We start from the raw sequence: 18,697 nt of genomic DNA on the forward strand, positions 1-18,697 counted from the left end.
TACATTAAGATTCACATTGCTCTTAATAGGATTACTAGAACGTTTCTCAGAAGAATTCCATTGATGGTTTTTTAAAGAATAACTTTGATATGTGTACAATGTCATTTTACAAAGATTACAGAGGCAACAGGGCCTATCAAAACAGTATGTTCCAAATACAGTACTATTGTTGCTACAGAAGATCCACAGGTCTGACTTTTTACATTTGATAGCCCAGTCAGAATACTCCATTTTTAGCCAGTTATGCTTTCATGCAGTCAACTTGTAAACTCAATCATCAAAGAAAGAACAACAAAGCCATTCATAATGAATATACGTCCCTAACAGATAGCCCCTCTATGTATAGCAACCTGGTCACTCAGGGTGACTTTGGACAGCAACCTCTATGCCGACAAAGATCTTATGAATGCAGCGTGGGTAGGCTACTGCTGTTCCACCACAAACCAAATTCCCAGCGGTAGGCTCAAATTAAAATTCTCTTATTGGGGGGACAAATAGTATCAGAATTTGCCTACTAACAACAGTTTTTATAATAGTCAAAAGGAGAAAATCTCTGGGCTAGTCTGTTTTGTATAAATTTTTCCTAGGGGGGCACTTTTTAGAAGTCACTAAATGGAAAATCACCAGAATGGAGTTTAGAGAGGTCTGGTTCCTGAGTCATTTACCGGGCAGAGGTAGTTCCCAATCCTGCATAATTAGGGGAAATATTAAAGGGAGATGGAGCAGAAAGATCAAATTTGAGGTAGGGTGCAGCATCATGGAGAAGTGTTGTTGGAAAGAATCCAAAATTGTCTACAAAGGTCTTCCAGCAACTTTCCTATGGTTATCTTGGAAACTAATGTGTTTTCCTACCTGCCAATTAAGGCCGATTAATTTATTATCTAGCACCTCCTAATTCGGAATATTTTGAAGCTATAATATTAAAGTTAACTTATCTTTTGTGGGTTTCTGCCTTATTCATCTAGAGAGCTTCGCTAAGTTACCATGTACGAAATGTGCTGCTTTGATGGAGTCATACTTACCAAAGACTGAATGTCCTCTCTGTGTTCTGGATAAAGCTCATCAGGGATTTCTAACCTCGAGAGATGCTGGCTTTTGGAGGAAGGCTTGCTGAACCACACTCAGTGTGTACAGACAAAGCTCACATCTAGGGGTGAAATTAGCCCTAGGAGGCTACATACAGGCTGGACAAACCCTAATCTCCAGGTGATGTTTTGTAGCAAGATTGCAAGCCACTTCTCTGGCGTGCACCTTTCTAAGAGCAAACTTTGCTAAACTACAGCAGCAGTCTGTGTGTTCCTACACATTAAAGACACGGCTTTGGTCACATTCCCAAAGAGCACGATACTGGTCTTGAACAATAGACAAATGTACCCATATGCGCTCTTTTAAAAAATGAAAAAAAAAAACCCTTCCCAGGCTACTTATTTACGAGAAGTCTGTTACTTTTGCTAAAACATTCGCGTTTCCACGCTCCACAGCAGTTGGCTGAGCCAGCTGCCCCGCGCGGGGCGTGGGCGAACCACCGGCTAGAAAAGAATCCGGTCCCGCTAGGACCTAGCAGGAGGAGCTTCCCGGCAGAGCCACCCCACCTCGGGCTAACAGAGGCGCAGCGTCCTGATTGGCGGGCGGGCCAATCAGAAGCCGCCTTTGCGTAGCCGGGAGCCTCTCGTACCCGCCGCTTCTGCGGGCCTCACAGGCTATATAAAGGACCGCGCTACAGCCTGCGCTGCATGGTCCTCTGGTCGGAGTCAGCGGAGCTCGGCAGTCATGGCCAACCACCTCGTGCTCTACACCGGCGCAAAGATGCCCATCTTGGGGCTGGGCACCTGGAAGGTAGGTACCCTGAGGAGCGCAGTCCGGGGCTCGCTTCAGGCTCGGCGCGGCCTGGGACGGGAAGAGACCTACAGTGACCCTGAGCGACCCCGCCGCGGACGCCCCGCCCGGGAGGAGCCACGCTTGGGCTGACCGGGCCCCCGGCGGGATCGGGCCTGCAGCGCGGGAACCTGGACGCCGAGGCGGGCAGGGCGCTGGCCTGCGGTTTCGGCCCAGGGGCCTTGCGTGGGGGACTTGAGAACGCCTCATGGGCGGCCGACCCTGTAACCCCTGGTGCTTGGGACCCGCGGGCCGCACTTTGAATCCTACCCCAGCTGGAAAGTCACTAATGGGGCGCCGAACGAAGGGGGCTTCCCGTGTCCCCGCCGCTGTGGCCCCGAGGATGGAGGTCGGGGGCGGGGCCTGAGAGATGGAGGGGAAAGAGCCTTGGGCTCCGGCGTCCCTCGCTCAACGGCACCTCTTACGCCCGCTCCTTTGTCTTTCTTCGAAATAGTTTGTCCTTAATCGTATTCGGTTTTGCTCCCTCAGGAATAAGCGTCCCAAGGTAAGCTCGGAGACTGCAGGTGATTCAGTTAGGCGGCACGAGTTTGCCCAGGACCCGTCTATTTACATGTCCCCAGACGCGAGCCCCGGAGCCCCCCAGAGCCGGGCGTGCCTCTCGGGGTGTAGTGTGCTGGGCGGAGAATCTGGGCCGGGAGGTTCCCGCCCGTGCAAAACTGCGAGCTGCCCTCGGTAGTAAAACTCTTCGGAGACCTCGGTACCACTGAAATCTGTGCACAGAGTCCCCAAGAGACGGTTAGGAGTAAAAAGGGTAATCTGAGTATCTGAAAATTAGCACAGAGGGGTGGTATTATGGGCGCCGAGGGAAACCCAATAATTTTAAGCCGCTTATACGTTAGCTTCGGGTATTGTATATTACATTGCATAGCTGTGGCCAGGGTTTTCCTTGGAGCTTTGAATATAGGATTGGGCATTGGTTATTTACACACAGACAAGGAAAAGAAAACACTGCATGGATTGAGGGCGCCGTGGAATGGTTTGAAGTAGAGCAGCAGATGGTGCTTACCTCAACCCGAAAACCTGCCGTTGAAAATTTGTAAATATAAGGGTGAATACAGGGTCATAGAGTTGTCTCACACAGAAAGTGTTTCTTGGCCAAAGTGATCAGAGTATATGTGACTTGTGTTTCCTTCCAAAAGCCCAATGGTGGCTCTAAGGGTGTAATTGAATTATGACCATTGTACCAAGTTAAATTGCATCTGTCACAGGTTGTTCTCTTGGAATGGATGTGAACAGACACTTTGTTGGCAATGGCAAGTTACAGTTTTTACGATGGTGAACCACCATCACATGTAACTGGAACAAAAGTTCCACAAAACAATACTTAAACCTTACTGGGTGGGATGCATTCCAATATTTTTATTCTAAGCTCGCGGTTTCAGAAATTATGGTCCTGACCTTAGGTTCGTCATTTCAAAATCACGAGGCTGGGGTAAATAAGGAGTAAAAGTTGATAAAAGCGGGTTTTAAATCATTTGCTTGAGCACTTAACACTCCCCCCACCAACCCCAAAGCTGTATATTTAGTTAAGATAGCTCTGTAAATCTGTATATTTAGATCATTCATTCCAGCAGACTAAGTTCATTGAGGGCAAGGGTAGCGTCTACCTTGGTCACAGCTATTTACAGCACTGCTCAAGGTGCCTGGTAAATTGTAGGTGCCCTAAAGATATGTGTTGAATTAATACGAAGAAGTAAGATAACTAGATTTTGGGGGTGGCGAGGAGATGTTGTACAGAATTGTGTAGAGGCGTGGTAGGGGAGGTGACAGTGACATGGTATAAGTATGGGCTTGGAGTAGATTTCCTTTTTTTTTTTTTCAAGTAAAAAAGGTATATGAATAGTGTTTTAATACCTTTCCCCTGTGTGTGTGTGTATATATTCCTTCACAGATGCTGGACAAAGATGGGGTTACCTAAATACCGTTTGCTTATCTTTGTGAGAACTGGGGGAGGCTCTGGGAGTGGGTGCAGCACCTCGTTCCTGAGGATCTTCCATGTGACGGTGGCTGTGTTGTATCCTTCAGACTCCTGGCGGGGCTCTGGGAGTCTCCAATCACTGTTCCTTTGAAGGTCCTCACACTCTCCGTTCTCTCTTTGGAGGTGAAGGTTTCAGGCCGATGGGAGAGCATCTCTGCCTCAGAGCCCATGTGGCTTAGAGGCAGTTTCCCTTGGCAAGCTTGACGTCCCCAATGGACGGTAAATAAGCCATGAGCATTGTAGTGCCAGGAAGCGACTAAAACAGAGATTACTTCTGATGCTGACCAGTGTCCTGTTGCTGATAAATGTTTGGCCCTAGCTGAAAAGTTGATGGTAAATGGCCGTTGTAACTCACCCACATACTCAAAACCTAGGAATGGAGATAGAGTTTCTCCATCTCTTTTCCATTATCTCTGTATCTGCCCGCACCCAGGAGCCTTTGAGACATTTTCCCCTAATTTCTAGCCCCACCCCCCCACCGTAAAGTTCAACATCACAGATAGACTGTACATCTGTCTGTGTCCATTGGCTCTTTGGCGGGCCACAAACCGTTTTATAAGCTAAGATTTTTTTTTGCTGCCGATAAACCAGTTTTTGCCTCTTTGAGGGTGATATCACTTCCTTTAAGAATAGGAGAAAATGCTGAGAAAGAACTCAAGGCAAGCTCATGATGGCCTGAGATCCCGGCCAGGGGAAGAGGGGAGAGGGCAGAGGTGCTGGCACTGGGAGCTAAAACAGTAGCTTGTTTTTCTGTTCACCAGCCTCATCTCCCTGCAGGCCTACACCTGGAGCTCTTCAAAGGCAAAGATACTTAAATAAGACCTGCCTGCCCAGGGCCATTCCTGGTCCATCCCCATCTCAACCAAGTGGAGACAGTGATGTCTTGGAATTCAGGACAGATTGATTCATGTTGAGCGGGAGGAAGTTAATCTTGGTTTAGTAAGTTGGTCTGTGTTTGTTGCCAAACCGAGTTATGAGCTTTGGTGTAAAAACCATAGCCAGAATTGACTGTTTTCCTGTGATAAGGCAATGAAAGAGATTCTTCAGCAGAATGCTCTTTATCATTGGAAATTGTGGTTTACATTATTAAACTGTAAAATAAATTTGGACATAGTTGAACACGATAAGCCAAGTGAGGTTGGCTTCTCTGCACCAAACAATGAAAAGCGTCTCTGTTGACGTGAAAAATTGTACATTGTTGCCATTCTCAGGGTTCTGCCAGATGCTTACGTTGTTGGAGTCTTACGAGTGTGGCAGATTTTAAGCCTTGTTGATACAAAGCTGCCAGACCCAGGTCTCCCAGCTGTGCAGAGTGGGAGCGTTGTGTGTAAGCACAGGGCAGGCGAGAGACGAGCAGGCCCAGCTCGCTCAGGTTTACCCCAAGTTGATCGGGACTGTATTGTCAACTGATTAAATTAGAGCAGGGGCTGAAACCCTTTTAGTCCCCAGAATATCTGCGTTCAATATCGGAATACCTTTTTATTATGGAGGGGCTGAATTGGAAGCCAGAATGTTATTTGTGAATAGGAGTTAGGGCAAATCAAGGCTGGGACTGTTGCCTAATCCCCATTTCTTTGTATGCTCTTCCAGCAGCTCAGGGGTTGGTAAACCACAGGCCACAGGCCACAGCCTGTTTTTGTAAATAAAGTTTTATTAGAACACATCTCATTCCTTTACATGTCTTTTATGACTGCTTTTGTGCTGCTCCAGCAGCAGAGTTGAGCGGTTATGACAGACCATTTGGCCCACAAGGCCTAAAATACTTTCTGTCTGCCCACTTTCAGAAAAAGTTTGCCAACTCCTCTTCCAGAAGATTCTAAGTAAATTAATTGGAACCTGGAATACATTTTGAGAAATTAGGTCACAGGTGTCTGTTTAACATGCATCTAGTTAAAATGCTTTATATTTACAATGAAAAACAGAAAATTATATTGTGACATAGTATTTAAACAAAACCAATAATAAGAAATAAGCTTAGTTTCTCTTAAATGCAGGTTGAGTTTCTCTGAAGAAAAGCTGGTTTAATCAGAAGAGGTTAAACAGTGTTTTTCAGTGACAGCTTTTCCGGAATATGTTAGTTTACAAGGCCTTAGAGGTTGATGCCCTATTTATTCATTAATCTAAGTTCACATCAAAAGTTATGGTTGGGGACTTCCCTGGTGGCTCAGTGCTTAAGAATCCGCCTGCCAATGCAGGAGACACGGATTCGAGCCCTGGTCCGGGAAGATCCCACATGCCGCGGAGCAACTAAGCCTGCGAGCCACAACTGCTGAGCCCACGTGCCTAGAGCCTGTGCTCTGCAACAAGAGAAGCCACCGCAACGAGAAGCCTGTGCACCGCAACAAAGACCCAACGCAGCCAGAAATTAAAAAAAACAAATAAAAAAATAAAAAGTTATGGTTATGTGTTTCTTGCTCCAGGGTTACCATTGGCACACTGTTCTCATACTTCTTACCCAGGATGGTTTTTCTTCCCCAAAGTGAAGTTTCCTTTGTTCCCTACCCACCTCCTCCATTACAAAAGCGATACCTGCTAACGAGAAAATTTCAAAAAAAAAAAAATGTCTGAAAGGGCACAGTCCTTTCCTCCCAGAAACCCCCATGTTAAAACTGCAGAGGATTCAATCTCTGAGATACTTTGTTTTTACCAATGACATTGTTTTGTAACCTTTCTTCTTTGGATCTGTGGTGTTTTTGTTGTTTTTTGTTTTTGACTTGCAGAGGGAATAGAGGGAGGGATATTATCTTAAAGTAACGTGCATGGGCTACAAGCAAAGTGGAAGATGATTAGGTTTTTAAAGGGTGAGAGTGAGAGAGAGAGAGAGAGAGAGAGACTGACAGTAGTTTTCCTGGGAGTGTTATATGAAAAGAAAATAGGCCCAGTTTGTGAAGCTGATGGGGGCCTCAGGGGCAGAGACTTGTCACCACTGTCACTTGGTGCCATCAGCCCAGAACATCATTAAGTTGCTACCCAAGCTAGAGCTTTGGAGCTGTAAGGTCTGAGGGGAATTGGGAATAGGTGCATGTGGCCAAGTCACAGGGCAGATTAGTGGCAGAAATGAATTTCAAACATGATTTTGTCTGTATTATTATTATTTTAAAATAAATTTAAAGGATTTGTATAATTTGGTTATTTATTACTTGGGTAATATTACTCCTCTGCTGGTTTTCTGCAGATTTCCTATTAGATGTATGGAAACAGATCTTTACGATTTGTTTTCTTTTCAAAGTCTCAGTCTGGACCCCTGCCTTCCATGGGCAGTTTTCGATGTGGACATGGGATGGGGAGATGGTGTAATTGTATGTTAGCATTCCCAAGTTTATTGAGTCATTTTTTACCGTATCTTAAAGTGATGAGGGAAGTTACTTTAGTCTCTGTGGGAAGGGCTCTTGATTGAGATAGTATTGAACATAGTTTGTGGATTCTCAGAGGATGATTTTCCAAGCCCAGGAGACTTGTCCTCTCCCTGACCAGTGTCTCACAGCCTCTTGGGGTCCACCCCAGAGTACACAGACCTCTCAGCAGAGGCTGGCTCTCAGGTCCTCGTGCCAGGGTTTGAATCCTGACATCTTACTGCACCATCATGGCCAGTTTCGTAACCTCTCTGCACCTTAGTTCCCTTATCCACAGAGATAACAGTATCTACCAGGGTCGTGGTGAAGGTTCCATTCAATAATACGTTTAAAACTAGTGAAAATGGACCCATAACAAATGGCAGCTGTTGTTATTTTCAGTTTGAGCCATTGTGGGCTAAACACCGCACGGGGCAGGTTCCATTTTGTTACATATCTGCCCTGGCACAAGCCTTCTCGCCACCGGCATGCCTGTCCCAGAGGCGGGCCTGGCCCGGCCAGCCCAGGTGAGAGCCATTGGTTCCCGGCTGTACATAGAGCCGGCGGCCGCAGGCAGCCTTAGTCCCCACTGCTGCAAAGGCGTCTCTGAAAAGGGGAGGCCGGCATGTAGCACCCCTTCGCAAGAGTCTTTTTATGAATTGCCACAGCTTGTACAAATTTAATTTGTAAAATGCATGACAGTCCTCGCTTCTGCTTTGCTTTCCCCTTTGAAAGCAGTTTGGGCTTAGCTTCCCAGCACGTGCTTCTCTCACTTATCAGCCCTCTGTCCGGGGAAGGGTCAGGGAGCTGTAGCTTCTTCGTGACCTTTTGAAGGTCATTTCTGTCCTTGGCTTCTCTATAAAAACATCACAAGAACGTGTTTTTAAGTTTTTTTGTCAGTTGTTCAGCAGCCTTGATCATCCTACTCTGTACTCTTCTGGTTCCAAGGAACTGAACAACCAGTTTAATCTTCAGCAGGAAAAAGAATGTGTCCGGGCGGGGATTCATTGCCTTACAAAATGATGTCAGGTGTACCAGATTCAAGGCTATAAAAGATGTGCCCAGGAGCCGTCTCTCACCAACCCTCATCTGTCCCTCAACCCCACTTTCCTTTAGCAGCTCCTGGCTCACATGCTTCCAGCACCGGGACCCCAGCAGAAGGAAATCTTGTCTTGGTAGCATCAGCTGAAGTCCAAAGATTGATTCTCATGGGCCTGGCTGGGGTCACGTCTCTGGCCCTGCGCCAGTCGCTGTGGCAGATGGAGCGTGTGGCTGGGCTGGGCCTGGGAAAGGTTCCTGCCCCTCTGCCCAGCGTTGGGGGCAGTGAGGTGCTGGACTGGTACAGTACAGGCCCGCAGAGAAATCCAGTCAGGGCGCCATCAAGCCTGAAGAGAGTTGACGCGCGCCAGCAGCCAGTTCCCCAGCTGGGTCTCCTTACCTGTTCTCTTTCCTGGGGAGGGGTGTGCTCTGCTCTCATCAGCAGCTGTGCCCAGGACGCCACAAGGAGGCCGTGGTACTTACTCCGTTCTGGTTATGCCAAGGTTTCCCTGCTCTGTTCCTTTAACCGAGAAGGGTCGGGGGAAGGCTGCAGGTGTAGCTTCTTGGGTCCTCCAGGGAACTAGGAGGTTGCCAGATTGTCTGAAGATGTTTTCTGATCTCACACCTGAGGTCAGCATCGCCTATCCACGCCCCCTACTCCCTCCGTGGTGGCCAGAGACCTGGGTGAGGGTCCCCCGCTCCTCTGCCCTGGCCTGTTCACAACAGCCCATGTCAAAACAGCAGATGTCTGCAGCTGCTCATGGCCCTGGGGAGTTTTCCTGGTCATTCTTTTCTACCCCAGCTCTCCAGAGGAATGCGCTGTATGCATGCGACCGTCTGATGCACACGCGTTTGCTTTCCACCTTTCTGGTCTGAGAGGAGCATCGCGGAGATGAGTGTCTGTGCGGCCAGACTGGGTGCTGGGGGCGCTCCCCACACCTGTCCCACTCACTCAGACGCGCAGATGGTCAGGGCAGGCGCGGCGTTCAGTCTTTTTGCCGCTCTGACCACAAACCATATGGTCTTCCACAGCTCCCATTTCCCCCTCCCGTCAACTCATTTCTGTCCGCTAATACCTCTGAGGGCCCACCTCCCACCTCCACCTCTTAAAGCAGATTCTTACACAGTGAGATTGGAGCACAGGCCTTTGAATCTGTACCAGTAATGTTCCTGACTTTGATACACTCAAAACTGCTTAAAAACAAGTGATGGCCAATACCAGAATCCACGAGTGGAAGGGGAAAATAAATCATAGGCATTCACTCACGGAACTCGGGAACCAAACGGGAATTGGAGTGAATATTTACAGCGCTTTTGAAATATTTTGAGCTGTTTGAAGGAAACGGTATCCCTTATTGTCTTGGGAACCTAATAGATCCAGAGAGTGGGGGATTTTTTATACCGTCAATGGGTTCTGAAGAAACAAGGAAGTGAGAGGCTTTGGCCCATCTAATTAAGGTGATCTGTGCTGCTAGTAAGTGGTTGTCAGATTTTCCTAAAATGAAGCAACATTGCATCTCACCTCAGGATGTTCGGACACTTGCCGTGGCCTGCCTTTGCTAGTCTTAAAAGAAGCAGGAGTCCCTGAGGAGCCGTGGGTCCCTGCTGCCCTTGCTTCTGGGTTGTGTGCACACTGTGTGTTTTGTTTCATTTTTGGTTTTATCCCCATGCCTTCCATTTCCTGTTTCTTTCAGTCCCCTCCAGGCAAAGTGACGGAGGCTGTGAAGGTAGCGATTGACCTTGGATACCGTCACATTGACTGTGCCCACGTGTACCAGAACGAGAACGAGGTGGGGTTGGCCATCCAGGAGAAGCTCCAGGAGCAGGTGGTGAAGCGTGAGGACCTCTTCATCGTCAGCAAGGTACCCCGCTCTGCAGGGGAGCCTGAGGGAGGGTTCTTGTCCACATTCATCCAGGGGCAGCATTAGCTTAGGGGCCATGACCACGCTCTGGGGCCTCCTAATACAGCTACGGTCATCACCCGGCAGGCAGTTCTTCCAGAGGAAGTGTGTTGACTCAAGGCCATGAGGGCTCTAGGGTTTGCCCGTCTGTGGCCGCCTGTCTGTTGGATGGTCACTCCGCCTGGACCCATTGGTTGGAGCCCCTTGCTGATGCGGCCAAAGCTGTGGGTTGTCGCCCCCTTTCCAGGGAGTTATCTTTGAGGATGGTACTTGGTTCCCATCTGCAGACTGATCTCTGCCGCTGGCCACTGTCTTTCACCCAGAGGCTGGTGGTGCCCAAAGGACACCGGCTGGGAGGGTGAGGCTGGCTCCACGTAGACCAGCCTGTGGGAGAGTAGGCCAGAGAGCTCATGTTTAGAGCCTGGGGCTGGCTTGCTGACCTGTCCATTCTACTTGGTGCCTTCAGTTTGGTCCTTGTGAAAGGTTTCCTTGATCTGATCACCCTCCCTTCCTTTGGAAGAGTTAGGATCCACGTGTGAAATGGAATCTTCTTCCCCACTGTTTACAGCGTCACAGTGAAGTGGGTGGGTTGTGGGGAGAGGAAAGCAAGTTCTCTGTCCCCGAGCTGTCTGGCTCCCGGCTGGGAAAGCGCTTCTGGCACGCAGGGTAAGACTTGTTCTCTCGCTGGCTTCAGCTGTGGTGCACGTTCCATGAGAAGGACCTGGTGAAAGGCGCCTGCCAGAAGACGCTCAGCGACCTGAAGCTGGACTACCTGGACCTCTACCTTATTCACTGGCCCACTGGCTTCAAGGTAGGTACCCGGGGCCCAGGTGTAGCCTGTGGCATCACCCTCTCCTGTTAGCAGGTCGTGAGCAGGTACACAGTCTGTGTGTGTCCTTGCTGCTCTGCTCAAGGTATGGTCCCTGGACCAGCAGCAATGGCATCACCTGGGAGCTTGTTAGAACTCAGTCTCAGACCCCACCCAGGCCCTTTGAATCTGAACCTCAGGTGACTCACATGCACGTTTCAGAGTTTGAAGAATGCTGCTCTTTGTCATTTGGTGATTGTATAACTCAACTTTGTGACAGTGAACATGGCTCAGGTGACACTCCTGCCCATGGCCATGAGATGTCATCAGTGACCGCCCCCCCACCGCCTCAGGCACCTACACACATACCCATTCATACCCTGTACATGTTTGTGCGTGTTTCTACATTCCACACACACCCCATCCTGCGGAAGCTGGGTAAACCTTGGCAGCCTGCCTCTTCACAAAAAGCTCTAGAGTTATTATGTCCTTTGCCTCCTTTCTAGCCACGGGGCTCAGTTTTCTGCTTTGTCAACCAGCTTGAAGGCATGCAGGTTTTTACCCTGTAACTCTTATTTTATCGCACTGTGGTATTTCGAGGCCTTACTTTCACCCTCTGTTTTTCACAGTAAGCTGGCAAGGCTTGGTGAGGTGGTGGTTTTGTAGGTTTGGATCCAGCCAGGACATGGGCCCTGTGAATCCTGGTTCTGAGTCCTCCCTGCCCACGCACATACTGCCATCCACGGCAGGGTTCATCTCACTGACCGAGAATTGTCCATCTCCACCTGATGGTCAGCACCAGCCCAGGAGTTGTCTGCCGTTTCTTCTTCACACTGACACGGATTTGCTCTTGATTATCCTCTAAAACCGTAGCCAGCTATTGTAGCTTAGAATAATTGTATTAGAACTTTGCTTTCAAAGATGCAGCTCCCCCAGCAGATCTATGCAGGTCTGTTACTGATTGTCTTTGATTGTTACCACAGCCTGGGAAGGACTTTTTCCCATTGGATGGGGATGGCAGCGTGGTTCCCAGTGACAACGATTTTGTGGACACCTGGACGGTAAGGCAGCCCCTGGCTTGGCCTCCCCTTCCTTGCCAGCTCCCCGGTCTCCTTGCGAGGGGCCAGGTGTGAATACCCGGCTCTGCCATTTCTTTCGCTGTAATTGTCACTCTCTGTTTTTTGCTCTTCCTGTCTCATTAAAGCCAACCTGGCTTTTGTCTTGGTGCCTCTTGTCTTCCCAAAGATCTAATTTGCTATCACCGAATAGGGCAGGACCTGGTAAGTTGTCTGGTGCGAGAGGTGCTTCTGACCCTTGTCCTTTTGGGCACATGTCAGCAGCAAGCAGACCCTCTTTGGTCTCTAGGCCATGGAAGAGCTGGTGGACGAAGGGCTGGTGAAAGCTATTGGAGTCTCCAACTTCAACCATCTCCAGGTGGAGAAGATCTTAAACAAACCCGGCTTAAAATATAAGCCGGCGGTTAACCAGGTAACATCCGGCAGGGAAGCCACTGTGCCTGTTTGTTACTGTGTGATCCTAGCAGTTACTTTCTGTCCATGTCACCTGGGGCGCAGCCGGGAGGCAGGTCCCTGGGCGCTGGCAGAGTCCTGATTTATGGCTCAGAAAGATAGTGACACATCTGGGAGTGAAACTTGCAGGAGAGAACGGGTTTGAGCCTGCCTTGTGAAGACTCAGGGTCTTGAGATGCGCTGTGTGCAGACATTGAGCTCCTCAGACCTGTCACAGTTGATAAATGGCCAAAGCCAGAAAAACCCTCAGGGCCCATGGCGACAGTAACAAGATTATTCTTGTTAATGTCAAGGACAGTTGCTGGGAAACAGAGACAGTTGTTAACAGCTTATCTAGGAGTTGGGACATTGGTTACATATAACTTTATGTCTGGGAAGGGAAGGGCTTAGCATGGGGAGACTTCCTGTGTGCCCCATGGCCCATGCCCACAGTGGCACCATCAGCCCTCCTGTTTGCATCTGCAGGTCGAGTGCCACCCGTACCTCACTCAGGAGAAGTTAATCCAGTACTGCCAGTCCAAAGGCATTGTAGTGACTGCCTACAGTCCCCTTGGCTCTCCCGACAGGCCCTGGTGAGTTTCCACGGGATCGTGTTCTCTTGTCAGCTAGTGACGATTAGAAATGGCTACAGAGAAAAATCCAGCATCAAGGAAAATGCTTCTGGGGCTGATGGGCAGACCTCCCCAGGAGCCTCCTGTTGGGTTTCCTGGTTGGTGTTTCCAGTAGCAAGATGCCTACTCTTTTTCTAACGGGTTGGGAGTTTGTAACTGAGCTCTGAATCAGAAGACAGGCAGGCTGCCCTCCAAGGTCGATGAGGGTTAGGGTTAGGGTTGCCGGCTGCCTGGAGTGGTGGCGATGATGGTTGCTCACGCAGACCGTGTTTCTGTCTCCAGGGCCAAGCCCGAGGACCCTTCCCTACTGGAGGATCCCAGGATCAAAGCGATTGCAGACAAACACAATAAAACCACAGCCCAGGTACAGCCATTTCCAGGCGCTCATGACTGTTCCCAGAACTTCCTGCATTCGTGGTGATGGTTCCCATTAGCCGGGGCGGGGGTGGGGGGGAGAGTGACCGAGCCCTGTCAAGCGCTCCCTGGACGTGTGGCTCGGGTCCTGGAGTGTGTGGTGGAAAGGGACTTAGAAGACTGCCTGTGGTCTGGGGATAATCGGACCTGCCCTGCTACCTCCGAGGGCTGGCACGAGGGTCAGCACTCAGCACTGTTTGGGAACACCCGTCTCTGTACTCATAGAAGGCCGCTCGTGATCAGCTGAGCGCTCCCAAATGGTAGAGCGAGTTCCCAGACAGGGAGGAATGTACCCGGGAGATGCGGAAGCACGTGGCAAGGAGGCTGAGAGCGGGGCTCGGGGGTCAGATCCTGAGTGTCTCCCCTCCCCCTCGCTGGGCATGACCCCATCACCTCTGAGCCTTGGTTTCCTCGCTGTGAAGTTCTGGGGTTTCTTTCTCCAGGTGATGGGTGTGTAAGATTAGGTGAGATGAAAGTGTAGAGCTCCTGGTATACGGACGCACTCGGCACCTCTGTTCACAGGTTCTGATCCGGTTCCCCATGCAGAGGAACTTGATCGTGATCCCCAAGTCTGTGACACCTGAACGCATTGCTGAGAACTTCCAGGTAAAAGGTCCTGGCTGGTCGGCCCAGGGTCTCTTCAGTGGAGGAGGGGCCAGCTCTTCACAGGGCCTCTGGATTGTCGTGTGTGGGCCCCCCCCTCCCCCCGTCTCCTCTTGGAGTGGCAGGGAGCCCACCGTGGACTAGGGACTGTGGTTCCTCTGGGAGGCGGTGCTACGCCTGGCAGGCCCTGGCCTCGGGCCCCGCTCTGCATGCACACACCTGTGCTGAGGCTCCTCGGGGAACTCATCATTTGCCGAGAAATGTTGCTCTTGAGTGATGCTCCCTGGGTTTGCCTCAGGGCTCCGTTAGTTACTGTGCCTCAGTTTCCCCATCTGTAAAATAGTACCTATTTCAAGAGTTGTCATGAAGATTAAAAAAGATGCACCGACGGGCTTCACACAATGCTTGGTACGTTCATAAGCACTCAGCAAACACTGCTGTGCTGGTAAGTCCGAGGCCTGCACAGACCTTACAGGGCACCAGTGAGGTGTTCTCTCCGAGCACCTGCCAGAGCAGAGCAGACCTCCTGGCACCTCCTGCCTGCCTGCCTCTCATACCAGTGTTGGGGGCTGGGCTGGGAGAAGAGCTCTCCAGGTGGGTCCCTGCGCCCGTGAGCCTCTGCTGTCACTGAGCAGAGCAGCTCTGCCCGGACCCCCTCTGTCTTCACCTGAGCCCTGGTTCCCAGCAGCTCTTGTTTCCATAGCAAGCAGCTGATTTTTGCCTGTTCCACTGGCCAGGCTGTGGCTGTAACACGTGCTGCTGGTCCCTGGGGCCTGGGGAGGGTGGAGGAGATAAATAAAGCGGTAAAACAGTGACCACGAGAAACACATATCCTGCTAGAGATGCATTTTTTGTTTCATATTTTATGTTTTCAAGGGGTTAGAAAAGAAACATTATAAAATGACTAGTCTCTAGTACTAACGCAATTATTTTGCATCTCACTGTGTAGTCCGCACATTTTTGCACGGTTGTGATCACAGAGTATGCAGCAGGCTTTCTATCTGCACATTCCGCGATCATCCAAGCTGAGGGCCCTCCTCTGGTCCTGGGGTAGGCAAAGTTCTCCACCTGATACGCCTTTCTCGTCTTCTCTGTGTGTCAAGACCTTATCTGGCTTCTTAGGCCCATCTCAAACGGCATCTCCTTTGACCACATCCTTCAGCTTCCCAGCTGGAATTCCTTCCTGATTCCTCTGGATTCCCTGCGTGCTTTGTGGAGCCTCTTTCCTGCAGTGCGCAGCTAATTATTCCCTGTAGCATAGCTGTTGAATTACCTCGTCCTTTGCTTCATTGTAAACTGAGGCAAAGACACTTCTTACCCATCACTGTATTTCCCCTGGTGCTGATCACAGTGGAAGCGGTCGGCAGAGGTTTTGAAATGAATGGAAGAGATAAATGGAAGAAAAAGTATCATTTTGTTCGGAGGTTCTGGAAGGGAAGGTCTGTTTTCATCGTTCACATAGTACCCAGACAAAACATGTGCGTTCTCTGAATAGTCATGTAAGAAACTTTCTCTGAGTTTAGTCTACCTTCCTGCCCCTCCGCACTCCGGGCAACATCTCATCAGTGATCCTTCCTGGAGCTGCTTGTATGCTTCCCTATTCTGTGTTTGATAGCCGTTTACAGAGCTTATTGGAAGGTTGGTTTTTTGTTTTTTTTTTTTCTTTTTAGGTCTTTGACTTTGAACTCAGCAGTGCGGACATGACCACCTTACTCAGCTACAACAGGAACTGGAGGGTCTGTGCCTTGGTGAGGTGAGTCCCGGGAGAGCCCCAGGAGGGTATCGGGTGCTGCAGATGAAAGAATAACGCCTGGAGGCCTCACTGTCCAAGTCCTGCTATTGCAGCGGCTCTGACTTGTGCATGTTACCTTGCCTGTTAACTTGCCTTCTCCTCCGTGTACAGCAGGAAACATTTACAGGGTGTCAGCTGAGCCGCACTCAGCCCCCCGGGAAATGCAGGGAGCTCTGCCCTAGATGTCTTCTCCCGCTCCCATGCACTGTTGGCCTAACCTGCAGTAACCACATATATTGACTTTTAATTTTCAAATTTTAGTGGCACATCTGAAACCAGATGATCCCAGGTGGCTCGTGCCCCGCCTTCTTGGAAAAATTTGCATGTGACTCTTTATCTCTAATGACTAATGAAAGGGTTCTAGTTGGAAGACCATGGTGCTTGGGGCTCAGCTCCCACAGCGATTAAACCATGTGACTGAGAGAATCACTCGGCCCCTCCAGCTATATATGTGCTGGTTCCTTGTATTCCCTCTGACTTGTAGTGTGGAAGCTGAGGGAGATGACAAGCAAGGTTGTTTTTTCTCTTTTCGTTTTTGCACCACTGCATTAACTCCATAAAGTTTAAAACTCATTTTCTGCTTTCAAGAAGAATCTCCCCACTTCACAGTGGAGACTAAGAACCTCCTCTCTCGTGATTTTTATCGTCCGACTTCTCTGTTTCTTCTCTTCTTCTCAAGTAGTTACTCTTCTAAGCAAAATTTGAGCATTCCCTAAGGCCGGCTCGGGTGCTAGCTCTCTCCTTCCAGCCTCTGCTCTCTCTCCCGTTCTGGGTTTGCACCACTGGTGGCTTCCCACCGCCCTGGCAGGTGTTCGCCAGGTTTGCATCTTGGCCGATAACTCTCTCCTGAGCTTCGTTCAAGCACGTGCCTGTGAGTGTGTTGCTGCCACGCCATGGCCTCAGATTCGGAATAGGCCAGAAGCAGAGTTTACCACTGGCCCTTTCTGATGTCCCTGTTTGTGTTAATGGTGCTTACCCTTTAGACATTAAAATCATTTTTGATCTGGCGGGCAAGGGAGAGAGAAGAGAGAAGTGAATCAGTCGCCAAGTTACATCTGTTCTGCTTTGAGAATCACTGATCGTTCATTCAGTTTCCTTTTCCCTTCCTGCTGCTGACGCAGCATATTGAAGGGCAGACAAACCACAGGGGTTTTCTGTTCGGCCCCTTTATGTATAGACTCCTTCTACTCTCTAGTGCTATTCTAGAAACAGCTGTCAGATTATCCTGCGGCCACTGATGTTTAATGGGTTAGGATCGGAGTGGGAAGGGAGCGGCTGGCTGCAACATCCCCAGGTCACCTAGGAAGCTTTTTCTAACCATATGTACACACACATACGTACATCCACACTGCCACAGTTTGGCATCTATTGCTATACTGAGCCCCTGTGGCTAATGGCAGTGTTATATTTCTCAGGTTTGATAGGATGCCAAAAAAAAAAAAAAAAATCCATGGGGAACTTCTGAATTGCCTAAATATTTGCGTGGGAGTTGTATGCCCCAAGCAGGGTTCACCCTGGGCCTCTCACACTCTGCCCAGCCAGACTTCCCAACGCTGTTGCCATTACATTCCCAACACAGGCCATTGGCCCTGCAGATGGGACTGTGAACCTTGGCCAACACGTACGCCTGCATCAGTCCACCCCCAGCTCGACGTCCAGCCTGTCCCCTCTCCCTGTTTCCTGTAGCAAATCCTCAACTACTCTCCTGGCCTCACTTCAGCTCCCACTGGTACCAGGAGGTTTTGGAGGTGACAGTGGCTTCTTGTTCCACGTGTTCGGAGCACTTGCTGTGTCATGCGTGCAGACTTGTTAACATCTCTTATGTTATTATCACCCTCTTACTGTTGAAGGCAATAGGTGCTCTCTGGTCCTGCAACTAGACTGAGTTACCAGGCGGCAGGAATCGTGTCTTGCCGCCCTGCACACCTTAGGCACAGTGCTGGGCACACAGGGAGGGTGGTGTCCATCACCCAGGTGCTGATGGATGAGAGCCCCCTGGCAGAGGACTGGAAGGTGGGCCACGACCCCAAGGGCAGACCCAGGATCTGCAGTCTCAGAAGAGGCTCGTGCCCTCGGAGGCCTCTCTTTCTACCTAAATGAGACACCGTTTCTGACTTTTTGAAGTTTGTTATGGTCAAAGTCTCTTCGTCAAAAAGCTAATGTGTTTTTGTTTTTTCCTGATAGCTGTGCCGCCCACAAGGATTATCCCTTTCATGAGGAGTTTTGAAGCTGTGGGTGCCTGCCCTTCCCCAGGTGACCTGCTTTTCCCCGCCTCACTTTTATTGTGTGTAGTATAGTTTGGCCTGTGTCCCTCAGCGGTGGGTCAGCGACTTACAGACGAATCAACGAGGGCTCAGCCAGCTTGGTGTTGGGTCCGAAGAGCAGAATCAGTAGATTAGAAGTCTCTTCAGTTTTCTTTGCCCTTCTTCTTGTCCATCTGGGGAAAGCACAACCCAATACCCTTTTCTAAATTGAATTTACAAAATCAAAAATAGTGCCTCTAACAATTGCATTTTGATTGCTTGGAACTGTAATCCTTTCAGCTAGACTTTTCTTTGCCTCAAATAAAATGTGCTCTTATGAGTTTGATGCTGTTTATTTTGTTTTGGTTTGTTGAGACTATGTACCGCCTTCCCTGCCCCTCAACCTTCCTCCTGTTGATACCCATACAGCAGGCCACTTAGCTCTACAACAGGAGGGAGGACTTGGTGTCTTTACTTTCAGGTGGGGACCCATCACCTCGGTACTTCACCCATTTAGCTTTAGGGGTCTGGGTCTCCTCCTGGCTGCGCATC

General features: G+C 49.7%; 1 protein-coding gene across 1 annotated transcript; it reads left to right on the forward strand.

The window, feature by feature from the left end:
* The first annotated feature begins 1,651 nt into the window (after positions 1 to 1,651).
* Positions 1,652 to 18,491, forward strand: LOC112394976 (aldose reductase). The gene is made up of 10 exons (XM_024737985.1): positions 1,652 to 1,836; positions 9,939 to 10,106; positions 10,840 to 10,956; positions 11,937 to 12,014; positions 12,319 to 12,441; positions 12,948 to 13,054; positions 13,376 to 13,457; positions 14,030 to 14,113; positions 15,781 to 15,863; positions 18,087 to 18,491. The coding sequence occupies exons 1-10, from the start codon at positions 1,771 to 1,773 to the stop codon at positions 18,127 to 18,129; spliced, it is 951 nt and encodes a 316-aa protein (XP_024593753.1). The 5' UTR covers positions 1,652 to 1,770; the 3' UTR covers positions 18,130 to 18,491.
* Positions 18,492 to 18,697: the final 206 nt, after the last annotated feature.

Source organism: Neophocaena asiaeorientalis, unplaced genomic scaffold, assembly GCF_003031525.2.
Source record: "Neophocaena asiaeorientalis asiaeorientalis breed wild unplaced genomic scaffold, Neophocaena_asiaeorientalis_V1.1 scaffold364, whole genome shotgun sequence".
In the NCBI taxonomy this organism is placed as follows: Eukaryota; Metazoa; Chordata; class Mammalia; order Artiodactyla; family Phocoenidae; genus Neophocaena; species Neophocaena asiaeorientalis.